This window comes from Patagioenas fasciata, chromosome 5, assembly GCF_037038585.1.
Source record: "Patagioenas fasciata isolate bPatFas1 chromosome 5, bPatFas1.hap1, whole genome shotgun sequence".
NCBI lineage: Eukaryota > Metazoa > Chordata > Aves > Columbiformes > Columbidae > Patagioenas > Patagioenas fasciata.
The window spans coordinates 15,525,037-15,542,444 of NC_092524.1; the positions used below are offsets into that span (position 1 = coordinate 15,525,037).

At 40.5% G+C, this 17,408-nt stretch overlaps 1 protein-coding gene across 11 annotated transcripts in view; it reads right to left on the reverse strand.

Moving 5' to 3' along the window:
* Positions 1–7,830: 7,830 nt before the first annotated feature.
* Positions 7,831–17,408, reverse strand: part of PTPN5 (protein tyrosine phosphatase non-receptor type 5) — an 86,402-nt gene continuing 76,824 nt past the window's right edge. For 10 of the 11 annotated variants that reach the window (XM_071808969.1, XM_065839870.2, XM_065839863.2 and 7 more), the window contains 2 exons: positions 13,833–13,946; positions 7,831–9,698 (listed from right to left, as the gene is read on the reverse strand). In XM_071808969.1, coding sequence (XP_071665070.1) covers positions 9,605–9,698; positions 13,833–13,946 — 208 coding nt within the window. In that variant the 3' untranslated portion in view covers positions 7,831–9,604. The remainder of the gene's footprint in view (positions 9,699–13,832; positions 13,947–17,408) is intronic. The other variant, XM_071808972.1, reaches the window with a different exon arrangement.

Genomic DNA, 17,408 nt, shown 5'->3' on the forward strand with positions numbered 1-17,408 from the left:
AATGTGTCTCAGTCTCAGTTTGCACATACACAACTTCTGGTGTCGTGGTAGTTTCATTCCTGGCAGGGCTCTAAGGGCTGCAAGCTCTGGAAAGGAGCATTAATAAACACACTTTCCTGATGTGCGTAAGCATAAGTGTGGCTTCCCTGGACTCCCTTGTCCAACTAGCCCTTGCTGTTAACAAGTCACTATGCATCAAGACAGTAAAGGTGAAAAAAGCTTGTGGAATATCCCAGAAGTCTGTTTTTATCACTTTATGAATCCACATATATATATATATATATATATATAGGCAAAATTTTAAACTGCTCATTTCAGGAGGCTCCAAAAAGCTGCATTTTTCCATGACAATGAACCCATTTAGTTTGTTTTTACAATAACTTGTTCTTCAGGTAAAACAGGGTAACTTTTTTTCCAGCCATACTGACCAGTCCACGCAAACGTCTCACTGGAATGGAGACATTTTTCTGTGGTTAATAGCAAGAGGTCTCTGTTTTACACAAGGAAAATAACCAGAAACTCCACTACCAGCTTGCATTATTCCAGTTTATTGATTTAGACTATTTAATTGCACTTCTCCTTACTCAAAGACCTCCCCAGGTCTCCTAAGCGTATCACATATAGTGGGATGTGTTAATGCTACAGGGGCCAGTGCACACCCTGCTTTCAGTAGATGTGGCTGGGAACTGTGTCATTGTCCTCACTGCAGTGCTGAGACAGACCCAGTAAAGGAGGTTGCTTTAAGCCAAGGTAATCAAACCAAACCAAAAAACCTTCTTCCAGTGGGGACTCTGCTGCCTATAGTTACGCCAAGACTGGTCCCAGTAAGAAAGGCAGTTTGGAGAAAAGGGAGTATTCAGTTTAGTCTTTGAGGGATGAGTACTTGTCATCTAGAAATTGTAGCTACCTAGTTTTAAAAAGTGTTCCTTGGCAAGATAGATACAGTAAGGAATGGTAGTCTCTGAAACAGTTGTGTGCTGCTGAGGGATCTTGGGGCAGAAGGAAATCAACCCAAAACACAAGCCCTTCTGATATCTGGGGGCACAGATGATAAAGCTGTAATTATGCACTGCAACCTAGAAGATACAGTCCACAGAGAAGACAATATATGACCATATGACCTTGAGACTTTGCTTTGTTGCCAGCAGAAATTCTAGCTATGCCAGAAGTGCTCTGTTTTGGGCATCCTCCCAAGGAGATTCTTTTCCTTACTAGAATATATATATCCTGGTCTCCTTGCTGAGCTGCCCTTTGTCTCCAGCCTGCCTGTATGAGAGACCAATGTTGTCTGACTCCTTATGCACAAAAGACAAGTGAAGAGTCTCTATCCTAGACTATATACCTACATTTACCCTCTAAAATTACACAGGGATATCAAGCGTCTCAAGACTCGATTATTTATTTCTTTTTCTGCTCAGAAATTTTCTCACAGAGACACATTTTTTAAAGTCTTTCCTACAAACCAAGAAGCCAGGAGGAAGAAATCACGCTTGCTTTTGCCTGGTGTGCCCAAAGATTCCATCCCCCTTACCACCCTCTCTCACTGTCCTGTTCTCACCCTTTCACTCTTGCATACCAACAGCCATTAGTGTTGGTGATGGCAATGATTCGGGCTGGTTTTGAAGAGATGAGAAATGTTAATTCTATAATCCTCAGCACCTCAGAAATGAGCATATTTTTCCCTAAATCGTTATGCAGCAAATTCACACTTGTAGCATCGAGTGCTAAAATGAGAAGGCATACATCACTCTGCTTTACTCACCTGCTCCACTGCACAGCTCTCTGCACACCTTCAGATGTATTCAGATTTTCAAATCCTACAAAGCTCACAGCAACATGGTTTAAAAGCCAATCCACCATTTTAACAGTTCCTCCTTTCGCCTTAAAAATTGAATTCCCTTTAATTATAATTCTTTTACCTGATGAAAATTTTCATCCTTGGGCACAGATTTTATGAACATGAAAATGTTACAGGTGAAGATCCAGTAGCTTGTGTCAATTAAGGAGCAGAAATGGCTGGTAAGAAACACATTTCTTTTAAATTGCTGACCATTACCTTTCATTATCCTCCAGTCTGGAGAGCGAGCATTCTGTTAGAAAAATTGCCTTTAATAGTAAGTGATGAGCTTTTGGAAGCCTCACCAGATGCCAAGATTTCTTGTTTTTCTTGATGAGGCTGGAACCAATTTCTAGAGCCCAAAAGGTTCCACTTGAAGGATATGACATTGTCTGTTACGGCCCATCACCACAATGTAACTTGCCCATACCCTGACTGTGGGCAAGAAAGAAACCAAAATGATAATGCAGACAACCCTCTGTGCTTAGGAACACAAATACACCATGAATCAACCCACAGGTACCCTGCAGAAAGATTAACTTCACCCATGATACATAGTGTGGCTATCACACTGTATTTTCTTACCATGGCTCCTATTAAAAGATTCAGTGCACACTTACAAGGGAAACCAGATCTCAGGAAAAGACTTGTCAATACCACTGAAATACATGCAAAGTCTTGGTGTAAGCAAATGGTAATTTTAGTTTCAGTTACAGAAGAGAGAGTTGGACAAGTTTGACCAGTTCTTTTGCAGGTAACTGAGTCTTCCCTACACAATACCTTTTCCAGGTCCTTTATTAGGACATTCTTGAGAATATAAGTTTATGTATATTTTACTTTTTTTTTTTTTCCCACAGTTGCTAAGGTCCTGATCATTCCTACTAAGAGACAGAAGCTCTTAGGAGCTTTCAGGCCATGACTGACTCTTCTGTGTCACTCAGCTTATATGAAGTCCTATAGATTGTTTCAGTCCTAGGAAGGTGCCTGGGCCCCTTTACACTGGACAAATATGGCTTTGAGTAATTCAAAACTTAAATACATTCTGTCATCTTGTGGGCTATGTCATTACATTCTTTACACTGGCTTCAGCAGTTTCACATTCTTGGAATAACAGGATGATAAAACTTTGAGTCCGAGGCTAAAAGGAACAAGCTTTCTGTAAGCCAAAAGGATACCTTTTTATTTAAAAATAAAAATTACTTCCCCAATCCCAGGTTTTCTTATGACTGATTCTTACACCATTTCAAAATTCTCATCAAAGGCAGACTATTAAACAATTTACCAGTCTTGTTTTTCATGTTAAAAACAAAATATGTGGATCCAGGTTTAAAACAGTTAAACATTCCTGCTTTGGTGTTTGTCAGTCCCCAGCGCTCCTTTCACACTTTGGTGAAATGTCCAGGCTTTGACTACTTTTACAGGCAGCTGTTTCCACCATGTCCAAGCCCAGCCAGTTCATTCAGTTACTCAAGCAGGGACCAAGCTCTTTGGAAAAACAGTTCATAATGTTAGATTACAGAACACATTCTTTAATTTCTTCTACTCCTTAATAAGTCTGAGGTTGTGTCACCCTTCTCCATATGGGGAATTACTTCATTCCTAACAAGCAAGGTACTTTTCAAGAGGAGAATGAATTACAGATCTCAACCTGTGTATTTAGCTATCTTTTACTTCACTTGTGTTAACAGCAGCAGTACTGAAATAGTGCAGGTACAAGAGGCCGTTTTATGTGTATATGGGTCTATCCATTCTGAAGGACACAAACCACGTATCTTTCTTGTGACAAAGGCTGAACTAGTGGTAATAAACTGCTTCTCTTCACCAGCTGCATTTGATTTCTGTTTGGTGCAGACTGCGGTTATCGATGCTGTATTTACGTTAAATTTAAATGGAAAGGGAGTCTAGTACAGGAGGCACCTAGGTTATGCTTTGCAAAACACAGGAACATAGAATACCAAAGAACATCAAAATCTTGTCAACTTCCAGAAGCCCAGTTCTAGGGGAAAACTACTGAAAAAGCAATGGCAAAACTCCCAGGGAACATGCCACCTTCATCACGAGATTATTTTGGATGACTTCTGCTAGTCTACAAGAGGAAGGTGAAATTACAACAAAAAAAAGAAAAAAAATGTGCAGAGTTTGAAAAATTGTCAACTTTTCCAGTGAGCAAAAAATATATACAGACAGCAAAAATAAGCACCTGCTGTGGTTCACAGACTAAAGAGAGATTCCAGCACAACAGAAGACTTCGTGCTCCCTTTTCTAGAAGTTAGTGTTATTATTAACACAGACTCATTTATCAAATCAGAAGTGCGTGGAAATGCAACCAGTCACGCTGTAAAGTGGATAAGGTATTATTTATTGCTTATCTAATAAATCTATCAAGGAACCAACCTTCACTTACCTCTTCAATAGACTAATTCAGAAACAAGTGCCCAACTTAGATACAGAGAAACCTGGTATCTGGGCTGGAACTCACATTTTCCCTAACAAAACCAAAACGCTGCCAACACAATCCAACTCCTCCGACCTGTCCAAACTGGCTCAAAACCCAGGTAGTTCCTTTCTACATTCATTTATCAGTGTTCATGAATCCTCCCTAATGCTTATGTTCTTGCACCAGCTATTACGGCATGTTGTGTGGGCACGTGTGTACAGACACAAGCGCATACACCCGCTGCTGTGGAGGAAAACCAATGCACATGAGAAGATCTTCCAGTTTGAATCATTAAGCCTGGCCAAACTGCCAGACATAAGCCTCAAACAGGGGAGGAGTGACTCTGTATGATCTCTGCATTACCCTCACTCTTGTGATGCTTGAGTGTTTGCTCTCCATATTCCTCGTAACAGCTGAAAGACCAAGATGACAGCGGATGTACCAATCATATCTAGTTTTCCTTTTTTTGAGACAAATGGAGTCAAAACTCATTTACAAGAGGTTTCTGTTCTCTTTTGCCTTATTAGTTTTGACTTAATTCCTGACAGTCTTCCTTCTGTCCAGTTCAGAGGCAAACAAGCTAAGCGTGCAAAGGAGACAGAGCAAAAGGATCTATGCGAGGAGGGGAAAACCCTCTAATCCCTGGAGAGAAGTGTTGCCTTTGCTCTGCCAGAGGAAAGCAGACACTTCGCAGCTGCCACTGGGGCTAAAGGAGGTAAGGTCAGACATAGTAAGAAAACTGACTCGGGCAAACACTACCATTTCCCAAAGGAGAAATACCTTTAGTAAGATACACAGTACTGCAGACTTCTCTGTCCCCAAAATTCTGGGATATATTGAGATCAAAATGTACACAGAAGAGGCTGAGCCTTCTGAAGAGTGCCTGGCAAGAGAGGCTCTCTCCAAGGGAAGAGGCGATCCCTGGAAACCACTGGCTATCAACGTATTAGATTAAAACTAGTGCAACACAGTGACTTACTTAATTCTATTTTAAGGCTAAGAACTAAGAGGCAGTTAAAAGAGAAAGCAGCAATACACAACACAGAAGCAGAGTAGCATGGTCCAGTGGAGAGAAAGGGCCAGGAATTGCAATACTCAGGTCCTTTGCCAGACTGTTTAAGCTTTATCTTCTTAAATGCTCTGAGCCATGTTGCCAACTCTGGTGCCAACATGGCTTTTAATCCTGAGTAAATAATTTGGCCTTTCTCTGCTTTAATCTTTGCTGTCATCTGAATAAACCTGACACTGCTGCCCTGCTGGGGATTACACAGTACACAAGCTTGAGCAGGTTCTGCACTAGAGCTAATTGTACCTCCTTCTGTGACTTTCAAACCATGCTATGGGAATGTGGCATCTCTTGCACTCAGGTACTGGAGCCTGAACTGTATCAGTACTCAGAGGAGAGTGGACTCTTCTTGTTCCTTGTGTGCAAAGAATTCACCTCTTTGTGAATATGTGACATTTGGTTTTAGACATTAGAAAACAATGCTTGTGTTGTCTAAAGCATGCAGTTCTTTGTCTGCCTGTCCCTTACACACAAAGCTGCAAATGCTGCTTTCATTCATGTATTTCTTCTGTGCTTTTGAATGGAGTAATTTTTTTACTTCTGAGCTGTCCTACATTATTCTAAGTTGACAGTCGCTCTTGCAGACATCAGCAAATACATCTACAGACTTGGCAGAAGAAACAAGGTTATCCCCAACATATCTCAGAAAAAGTGTTTTAACAAATTGTAAACTTATCATTTCCCTTTGTTTAAAATGGTTTTGAGGGAAAGAACATACAAAAAATAATGCAGGTCCATTTCTAAACCCTGCCAACTCACCAAACAACAGACACACTTTCTAAGACCACCTGTGTGCAGGCTGCATGGTTCCTCGGCTACAGAGACAGCAGGGGAGTGACAGGAACCAAGGTCCCATTTGGTGATCTCCTGAGTCTCAAGGCCTCTTGCAACTGCAAATTCTCAGGTTAAGGATAATATTTTCCTAAGCAGACTGACTGTAGAGGAAACATCCAGAATTGTTAGCTACTTTTGAAAGTCTTTCAAGTAAATGTGACGCTCTACCATACATGACTGCTAAGTAGCTGACATTTCAGAATAATTTGCTAAGTCATATTTATTGTGATCCTTTGGAGAGTCAGACATGTGCTTTACCTGGGGACAGCTCTTGCTCCCAAGTGCAATCTCAGTTTTTGTTTTTACATAACCCTGTGTATCTGCTGATCTTGGAGTACCTACAAAAGGACAGAGTGTGTCATTAGTCTGTTACCATGACAGGCACATAAACAGGTTAATACTGTTTAAATGTGATGGTCAACAACCAAGTGACCACGGAACAAACGAGGCATTGAGCTAATTTTTGCCCTGTTACTGAAGTGTGAAAAAGCTTATGAAACAGAAGACATCACAGTTGGTTCTGGGAAAAAAAAAAAAAAAAAAAATCTCAAGTCTGTTACATGCAAACCTACCTGGAGAGAGGAATTCTGTGGTACAAAGGGACCTGGGCAGCGAGCTGAAGAGAATGGATGAAGTGTGCTAGGAATATGCTTTTAACAGAGAAAGTAAAAAGAGAAGTCTAGTAAGACACATAGCTTAGCTTAGTTCCTATTGTCAGCTCAGTTTCAAACCTTCTGATTACAGAAGCAGCAGCCCCAGTCATCTCAAGTGCTTCTGCATGGCCAGAACTCCTTTCTGCTAATCCTAAGCACTTCTTAAGACTACCTCTGCTGTCAGAAGAGGTCAGAACAGCTGATATAAGGTCCTTCAGACCTCAAAAAGACAGAGAAATATGTTAATTACAGTAAGGCCAAAGAATAAATACAAGGATTAGCTCCAAATCTGTTAGACAAAATAATGCTTCATGAGGCATTTGAACATTTCAGTCCTGATTAAGTGGCACGCTCTTGCCTGGAGTGAGATGGCAACAGTGCAGCCCTCATAACCAGACTGTGCAACTAAACTGACATCTATTTTGTACTAGTGAACTGATGCAAAGCAGGCTGATTTCACCAGCGACTACTCTCCCATGACATTCCACAGATGTAGAATGACAGTGGACAGCAGGCTAGATTTCCTTCACCGGTATAAATTGTTGATTTATACACCAGTCAGCGAAGCACTGCCAACTAGTACCTGCTGAAGATCAGTGCAAGAACCTCAAAAGTCAGTACCTTAGAGCCCTTTATATCCTGTTTGCCATAAAGCAATTCTCATCTAAGAAAGTGTCCTTGTACAGGAGACAACTTACACATTGAACTTCACTCCTATACGCACAATCCTATCAATCATCAACAAATATTCTTCAGCAGATGCACAGGAACCTGGTGACAGAAGATGTAATTTTATTCACTGAATCAGTTTTCACACTGAAGGGCACCGAACTGCTGAAAACAACATTTATAGGGAGTTCCACTTACAATATTATTCAGAACATCAATGGTGCTTTTGTTATTTCTAAGGAGTGCTTAGATGAAATAGTGTTATCCCTTCAAAAGAACTGGTAGCAATGGAGAGAACACAGCTAGCAAGGCTTACATAAAACTAACAGTCATGTTATGCTCAAAAGCTTAAGTTTATTGCTCTATTTAATGACTACCACCAGTATTTCTAAAAAGAATGCCAGTTCTTCCAGCTAGCTTCTCACTGAAGGAAATATTTTAAATACAGCAATAAAATCAAGTGGTTTAAAGATAACACGTTTTGCCACACATTCATGCAAACCCTGCTGACAGGATTTTTACAGGTTCATGGATACAGAATAAACACAAAGGATGTGTACTGCAATACTGGGAAACTTTCCCCACAGTGATGAAATTGTAGGCATAACATTTTAGGCCCTACAAACCTGCACCTACTGACGTCAACGGCAAAACCTCAGTGGGAGCAGGATCAGCCCTTATTGTTCTGAGAGCTGCTCTACCTTCTCCTGTTTAGGAAGTGCAGTAAATTCTCAGAATCTCCTGCACTAATAAAAGCTGTGGGTTTTGGTCATTGTTATAAATAAAGAGAAGTAAAAATATTTTTAGCAGATCATTACAGCTTCTATTCACAAAACATTTATCTTTCATGTTAAGGGTCCTGTGTACCTCAATTTTTCTCTGCTCAACAAAGCACTTGAACATGTGCTTAACTCTAAGCACTAAACACAAACTCCAGTCTTCACAGCCAGACTGAGGTCTAAAAATAAAAGCAGGGGCAGCAGTCTGTATTATTGAAAATTAAACACTGCTGCCCAGACTAGTGATTAGAATGGACTAAATGATTGTCTAAATTTGGCTTGAGGGCAAATTTATCAAAAAACAGCCAACACATTTTTTTTTTAAGCTGCCTATAGGATTTGCATTAATTTTAATGAGCACTAGGCACCTGGTCACCTGCAAAGCTTTGAAACCAGTTTAAATTTATACAAGTGATTTTATTACTACATTTTTAATAAAGATAAATTCAAGTCACAAAATTCCTCACCTGATTTTAAAACTCAGATTTCTGGGAAAATTGTATTCAGATTGTGGTCTGACTACATAAAAAGAAAAACTATTTACAAAAATCAAATCTGGTTGTAGGCTGAGATGCCAAAATAGTGACAAAGAAAAACTGTGAAGAATTTATTTTCAGATTAACTATTACTGTTCACCTCAGATTCACCCAGCTGTCATGATACTGGAGTACACTGCTGGTAAGAACTGCAGGTAAGAATTTGACTCACATCATTGAAATGTTTTCTTCCCCTTAGTTCTGATAACAATGGTGGTGGACTGCTTTAGGAAAAATAAACAAGCAAACATGATGTGTGAAACATCATTTCAATGTGAATCTACTTGAATTTCCCAACACAGAGGCTCAGAAAGTTTACGATACACACAGTATTCGGTAATTTTATATGTAAAAACAATCAGAAAGAGGCAAAAAGTTACTTTCAAGCTTAGTCAACATACGGCACATTTCAGCATGACAATTCAAAAAGTTTCACACTGTATTTGGATATATTAGCAATGATCTTTTAAAAATAGCAAACTGAAGACAGTGGATTTTTTTTCCTGTTTTTTTTTGTGTTGCTTTTGTAACAAATGAAGCTAGTATTCTTATTTACAGTATAAATAAGCCTTTTTTGGTGAAGATTATGTCCTGTCATGTATGTTTAAGACAAGGCGTACCTCAGCTCTTAAATGTCAATGCAAACAAGAGCATAAAAGCAATATCAAAGTAAAACAATATATTTTTCCAGCTAAGACAGCCGGGTTACCATGTGTCTCTTATCAGATCTGAAATACATCTGAATGCAGTCAAAAGCTCTCTTGGTTTTAGCCTTTAGGAATATCATGAACACTTATTCTTCTGCTGCTCTAGAAAGCTGTTTTCCGTACAAGCTCATGACATGATGTACAAATTGATACTGTTCACAAGTCTGGATCATTCCTCCCCTGAAAAGGAAAGAAAAAAGCGGGAGGGAAACAGCAGCCTTATTACATGCAAACATATGAGGAAACAGCACATCTAACATGAAGCTTATGTTACATACAAAAGGTCTATCCCAAAACTTTCCAAAATAAGTGAAAGCACCCATTGATTGCAGCCGGCTGGCAGTCTGACCTCAAGCTTCATTTTGAAAGCCTCTGCTACTCAAGGAATAGCAGGTAGTCAGAACAGGCATGGGCTTTACCTTCATTTTTCTTGGCAGAGGCCCTCATCCAGTAAGGTAACACCACCATAATTTATTACACATTCATATTACAGGAGCACCATACTCCAAGCACCATTGTAAACACCATGAAAAGCAACTCCTACCCCAAAGCTCTAGACGGATAAATGGGAGTAGGGGGAAAAGCTTATTCAAGAATTCAGAGCTGCACTAGAGACTGAATTCAGGACTATAGAGGGCTTGGCCAGGCCAGCCCAGATAACTGGTGCAGCATACAACTTTCCCACTCTTTCCTCCATGCCATGTTCACCACGGAAATAGGGGATGGCCAGCAGGATTTTAGAACAGACAATGGAACTTTAACAAAAGACAATTCAGATTTATAACTGCACACTTTCATCAGCAAAGAAATCTGTTTTGGTTCAGCTTTTATTTCAGCTTTTACTGTTCTCTTTAAAACTGAAAACCTGAAAGGAAATGCAAGCAGGAGCAGAAACAGTTTGTTTTTTATGTCTCATTAGTCTGTGTATTTCTGCAAGTAGCATATTAATCAACACATAAGTACTATAGTGGAAGACAAATGCACAACAAGGATAAAGTTGTCCATTTTAAGCAGATTTTACTAACACTCAAAATTCTGCTAAGAGTACCTCATCAGTGATATGACCTCTCGATAACCCATTATGAAAATAGTTAAACCCCACGGCTCAAATTCACAGAAGGTGTACACAGAATCATGCCAGCATTGGTGCTGGTACACAGATCCCAGGAACGCAATGCAAAAGGAGGCTGAAATGAGAAACGATGCTGAGGAACACGGGAACCCAGGGGTGACCAGAGCCAAGCAGACTGCGTCAGTCTGAGGAAGAGCACTTGTGGTAAATTCCCTCAGAAACCTTCACCAAAGGAAATTAATGAAAAGTTGCTTCCTCTGAGCCAAAGGGACAGCAGACTGCTAGCACCCTCCATGGGGACTGCCCTCTTCTATGGGGTCCAGCTTAACAATTGTGGAGTGGAGCATCTCCCTTATGAGGAAAGGCTGAGGGAGCTGGGTCTCTTCAGCTTGAAGAGGAGACTGAAGGGTGACCTCATTAATGTTTATAAATGTATAAAGGGTGAGTGTCATGAGGATGTAGCCAGGCTCTTCTCAACAACCAATGATAAGACAAGGGGCAATGGGTACAAACTGGAATACAGGAGGTTCCACTTAAATATGAGAAGAAACTTCTTCTCAGTGAGGGTGACAGAACACTAGAACAGGCTGCCCAGGGAGGTTGTGGAGTCTCCTTCTCTAGAGACATTCAAAACCTGCTTGGACACATTCCTGTGTAACCTCACCTAGGTGTTCCTGCTCCAGCAGGGGGGTTGGACTAGATAATCTTTCGAGGTCCCTTCTAATCCCTAACATTCTGTGATTCTGTGATTAATTGTGGCTCACGCAGTAAACATACCAGTAAGAAGCAGATGCATGGGCAAGACAACCTCCTCCTTCAGCCTCTTGCAGTTATTTTGATAAGCAGCTGCTTGAAATAACACTTGACAATGAGCAGGGAAGGGCAGGGACCCATGCTCCAACCTCTCATCAATCAGCAAAGGTGGGAAATGCACACTGGAGTTTCAAAAGAAACTACTTCCTAGCTGAGCATCTCCTTCCCATCTGCTCTACATAATGCAAGCTCACAGTTGATGTCTTTCTGAGTTCTTTTGTGCTGCACACAGCACTGAAATATATTTATGTCAGCCCATGACACACAAGGAACGTTAGTCATCTCTGGCAATTACTACCCATGCAATTTCATTAACGTTGAGGTTGCACCCTGAAGTTGTAGCAACAGAAGCACTAGGGTGGCCATCGAGTTTCAGACCACAGGAAATTATTTTCCTTCTTATCTGCTTCCCTGCTATGTGCTGGCTTTCTCCTTTTCCCACACACATGCACACCATGACGTGTTCACTGTCCAGGCTTTGACACAGAACAGAAAAATTATGTTTTCACCTCTATTTGCCTAAGAAACCTTTCAAATCCGAGTTGCGTGGCTGAAAAATACAGCAAATATCTCTCAGCACTGTGAGAAGGATGCAGGAATGACCACTTCCTCCCTTTATCCATACTAGGTTATTTATGACCAACTGTTGACCACTGGTGCAAAGCCCCGTGCACAGGATTTTTCTAAGAGATCTGTATGGGAATGAATGGAAAGAAACATTTTTGCCCTTCAACCCCACAGCAACCTCAAAGGCAGTTCTCAGGGCTAATGTCAAGCCCTGTGAGGTGCATTCCATTACATGTCTGCTCTGGACTGCATCCAACCCTCTTTCCTTAAGTCCCTGGTGACTCCTTCCCATCCACCCTATTTTCCCTAGCCAGTAACTACCAGATAGGAGAAAGAGATGGGGAAGGTCTTCCTTCCTATAGCTGCTAGGACACTGTCTCATCCCCTCACGCTGCTTTTGAAGTCACTCACAGCTTTTGTGGGGGTTTAATGACAACAGTGGATGGCAGCATGACTTCCAAGAGACTATGAGCCCCATTTTTCACTCCTAGATGAAACCATGCTCTTCTGTAGTAAGGATGGTGATTTGCTTGTTTTCTCTCTTGAGCATTTTTCTCTCACGACATTTAACTGGCCTTTTCCTATCCCGTCTGACCCCTGAGAGGTACATGGCAGCTACAAAGGACTCTGCAGGCTTCCTTTTTCTCCATGGCATCCTTTAAGTGTGATTGCCCCTCTCCAGCCTTTGCAAATAACTGCCACTTCCCCTCTCCCTGCAAAGCCAGTATTTTTAATTGGCTTTCTGTAGCAAGCACATTTGTAAGCAGAAGCAAGTGTCTTCAACCTCCATTTGTATGGCTATTTTCCTGTGTAACACTAGTCACAGAGACAAGATACTTCAGATCCAGCCAGATATTCCACTGGGCCATTGATAATCAGCAATCACTACTCATATTCTGGTTTTCTTTTTCTCAATAAGCCTTTCTTTGTCTGGCCTGAAATCCATGGAAATAGCCAAACCTCCAGGCCCCTGCAGATCCCTGTATATCAGAGCCTCAGCACAGCAGCAAGCATTTCATTTTCTGCCTCCCACTGAGCATAATTTCTCTGCAATAAAGTTCAGCATGGGGTTGAGGTTCCTTTTTTTTTTTTTTTTCCCTCAGAAAAATCTTTGGTATGTTTTTCGTGACATCTCTTCCCCCGACTACATTTATCATTATGATTAGAGAGAGCACTGAGACATGTTTTGATGGCACTTGAAACCAGTGGGAGAAGAAAAATAACATATCTGGTGCAAAATTCAAGTCTGTTTACTTCATAATCAAACTCAAGGTGGTGTGTTAAGAAATGTTTAACTGGAAACCATTGAATTTCTGGAGATTTTCACAGCTCCTTTTATATGTCTGCAAACACTCCACACTGTGCATACTCTCCTCCCCACAAAGTCCCAAGCAGCCACGCCCTTCCAACAGTGCTCACGGTTCCAACTATACAAGGCCAGTTTTCTTTACTCCTTTTGGGAGAAAAGTGCTGATCTGTGCCTCTGAACTTAAGTACAGCAGACCTTTGAGCCTTTGCTTTTGTAAGAACACAGGGCAAACTCCCCAGGTGGTGAAAGGTCATCCCTTGCTGCAGTGAGCTATGCAGCTGCACAGCCATGCAGGTTTTGATGCCAGCTGTGAATCTAGCTCAGTTCTAGGGCTATTCATCAAGATTTGCTTCTCATAAAATAGGCAAAGATTAAAGTTAGAACTGCTTAGAACAGGAAAACTTCCTTCTAGGAATGTTCTCTCTTGGCCTCCATTTGCCTTTGTTTCTCCCCTCTTCCCATTTGTTTCTCCTTAAGTAAAAGGAAAGATGTTTTTATTTTTAAACTTTTTTTTTTTTTTTCTTCTTTCTGGAAAGGAAATAGGCTTTCTTACCTGTCTAACCGTAACTGGCAGGCTGTTCGCAATATGTCAACTATGCCCTCGCTCTTCAGCTGTTTACAACAGACACTAGTTGCAATAAAGCAGCCAGTCCTCCCGATGCCTGCACTAAGGGAGGGAAAAGCAGAAAGAGGCAGTGGAGATGTTAGAACAGCTTTGGAACGTTCTTGTTAAATGAGCACCCTTAAACCAGCAACCACAACCCATTACCCCGTGTCTCCCTCCAACCTTTGTTAGGTGAGTGCTTGCAAATATAAAGCCATAACTAGGAAAAGATACCAACTTCACTGGGACAATCCAATTAAGTGTGAGCCGCTTGCAGCAAAGGATGAACGGGGCACGTATAGTGCTAAAAATGGACTGTTGGGTACTGTTTGATCTGATATGTCATCAAACCTGTCACTGAACCATTGAAAATAACAGTTAAACAGTATTTCTTAGACTTGTTTTGAAGTCAACCCTTGTTCTGAAGGCAAGCTTTGCTTTTAGATTCTTAATCCTAACAGCTTCTTTGAAAGCTATTTTCATTCACAGGTACAGCAAAAAAACCCAACAAACCCCTTGCTTAAATAATTAGAGTTAACAGCAATACAGTAAGTGTGATGCCATTTGCAGATCAGATCTACAATCCAGTAATTCTCTGAATCAGTAGGATACAACAAATTCATGAATAAAGAAATTTGTCTTCCCTGAACACCTTCGTATCGGATTCAGTCCCTGCTTAATGACCAGAATTGATTTTATTGTCAAAGGCACAGTGCCATCAAAGTTGTTAATTCTTCTTATCACCTAATAAAAAGCTAGCAGTGAAAGCTTACAGCCCTTCTTATGCATTAAATAATTAAGTGAGCATCCTCAGGAATAATTACTTGACACAACTGCAAGAAATCCTGCCTCCATTTAAATTGCACTGAAGTCATAATACAAAAAACACTGGCGAGAAATGTACAGGCAACAACGGAGTTTGCAGTTAGCTGGTGCTTACAAAGTCCTAATACTGTTTGACTGTACAAACAGGTTTTATAAGCTGCATTTATGCTCATTAGGGGAACAGTTACACTGGAACTGTTTTAACTTCTACTACTGAGTGATCAAGGCAATTCTGTGGAAGTTTCAGGGATCTTACTAAGAACTCATCTCAGTCTTCAAATAAAGGTGATGGAGGTACTGCCCTGACTTAAAATTTTTTTCCATGAAACTCTCTGGACCTCATGTCCTCACTTCTGTTTTCTTTACTATATCTAGTTTGTTCATCAATACTTCAAATATTTCAGGGATTCAGAGGACTACTTGCTGCATATGGACATATATCAATGGTAATAAAAAAAGAAGGCCCTTCATCTTCCAATTTATGCCATAACCAAATAGACATAGTACACAGCTCCTGTATACTAAATCCCATCCATAGACCTCAGAGTGTTCGTAAATGGAGGAAACAACATCTATTTTTAGATAAAGCAAACAGCACTGAGGCAGCACTTGTCCCAGGACAAGCTGCAGGTGTTTCAGTGGAGAAGACCAAGCCACAAAATTTCCAGGACTGCCCAAGCGTGATGCATTATCCACAAGACCTTAACAGGACTGCTACCCTGCCTCTAATATGAAGCTGCTTTTAAGAATAGGGTCAAAAAATGATGAGAGGGCTGGAACAGCTCTGCTATGAGGTCAGGTTGAGAGAGTTGGGGTTGTCCAGCCTGGTAAAGAGAAGGCTCTGGGGAGACCTTATTGCAGCCTTTCAGTACTTAAAAAGGGACTTATAAGGAAGCTGGGGACAGACTTTTTAGTAGAGCCTATAGTGATTGGCCAAGGCACAACAGTTTTAAACTGAAAAATGCTAGATTCAGACTAGATATAAGGAAGACATTTTTTACAATGAGGGTGGTGAAACACTGGAAAAGGTTGCCCAGAGAGGTGGTAGATGCTCCATCCCTGGAGACGTTGCAGGCCAGGCTGGACGGGCCTCTGAGCAACCTGCCCTATTTGGAGATGTCCCTGCTCATTGCAGGGGGGTTGGACTAAATGATCTTTAAAGGTGCCTTCCAACCCAAATTTTTCTATGATTCTAATGGCTTCATGATTAGGTTTGTATCTATTTTTCCTTAATGGTACATTATTTTATATCACTGAAGGCCAAAGCCACAGTGATTATATTCTACTGAGGACCTCCCACAAAAGCCAAAAGAGCTAAAATACTCAGCATAACACTGGTTTTGGTTAGTGGCTTGCTGCATATAGCACTCTCAAATAGAAGCAATGTATTAAATTCCTTCTTCAACTAAAATGACTGCAACTGAGAATAATCTGAAAGGGTTCTAAGTTCACAGTTATCACATAAAATACTTCAAAATCCTATCACCATGTCTCTTACTAGTTATTTCAAATAAAAATGCCCCCATTTCTCCACAAATTATTATCATTTCATGGAGATGACAGCATACAAGAGGACAAAACAAGTATGCAAAGCAAGAGCGACATGGTGACCAGAATCTTTACCTGCAACAAATACCATAGTACTTCAAGGAGCTCACAGAATCACAGATTTCCAAGGGCAAAGGGGACCTTCTTAAAAACCTTTTTTTTTTTTGTCAAAATCTGTTTTAAAACACAGGCAGGAAAAGCTGGACATGTGGCATCACATGAACATTTTACCAGCGATAACTCCGTATTAGCTTATAGGTGGATCTTTGATGAATCCAGGCTACCAACCATTCATGCCAAGAGACTCTTTAAAAACATTTCCATTGAACAATCCTATGACTTCTGGATAGCAACCACCTGCCATTTCCTGGAAAATGCTATGCAAAACTAGGTAAAATTCCTTACAAAAATCTCAAAGATTAATTTGGTAAAAATGCATTTTATTGAAACTACAGAGAATTACCCTGGCAAGATTATGGCATGACTTACCAGGCTTTCCACTATTTACCTGGAATAGTTGCTTTGACAACTGACTCATAGTTTTCAATCACATTTAATCTTTCTACACAGTGGCAAAACAGTACTTGCTTTTATACCCCTGGAACTTCTCCAATTTTCCAAAAACTTGAACACAGTTATAGTAGACTTTAGAGCCTGCGGATCATTTTTTTTTCAACGCTCTCGCATGTAAATCACCCAGTATAGCAGATTTAATAATGGTTAGTAGCTTGCTTAACGCATTCCTGAGTTAGTAGCACAAGAGAATGTATTTCATCATGTCTACAAATGATAAGTGTATCATCCTTCATCTTTCTAAAGACAGAAGTATCTATCTTCATCTATTTTTTCTGCTCTGTGATTGCTAATTGCAATTTTCTCATCATGCTTCAAACCACTGTAAAGATTTTGCTTCTTCCACATATGCAGTTTTCATCTTTGCCAGGGGCTTTTCACAGATATTCCAGTTTTAGAAGCAATTTTATACATTTCCTGTCTGTTGATTAGTACTTACTGCAATCAGCTTTGCCACTGTTTCATCTGTTTTAGGTATTACACTTAAATTATTGCCTTTGGCCTAATGAAGATTTTTTTTAAATCAAAGAAGGAATCTATAAAACAGGGAGTTTTGAGGCTTAAAGTTCAATGTTCTCA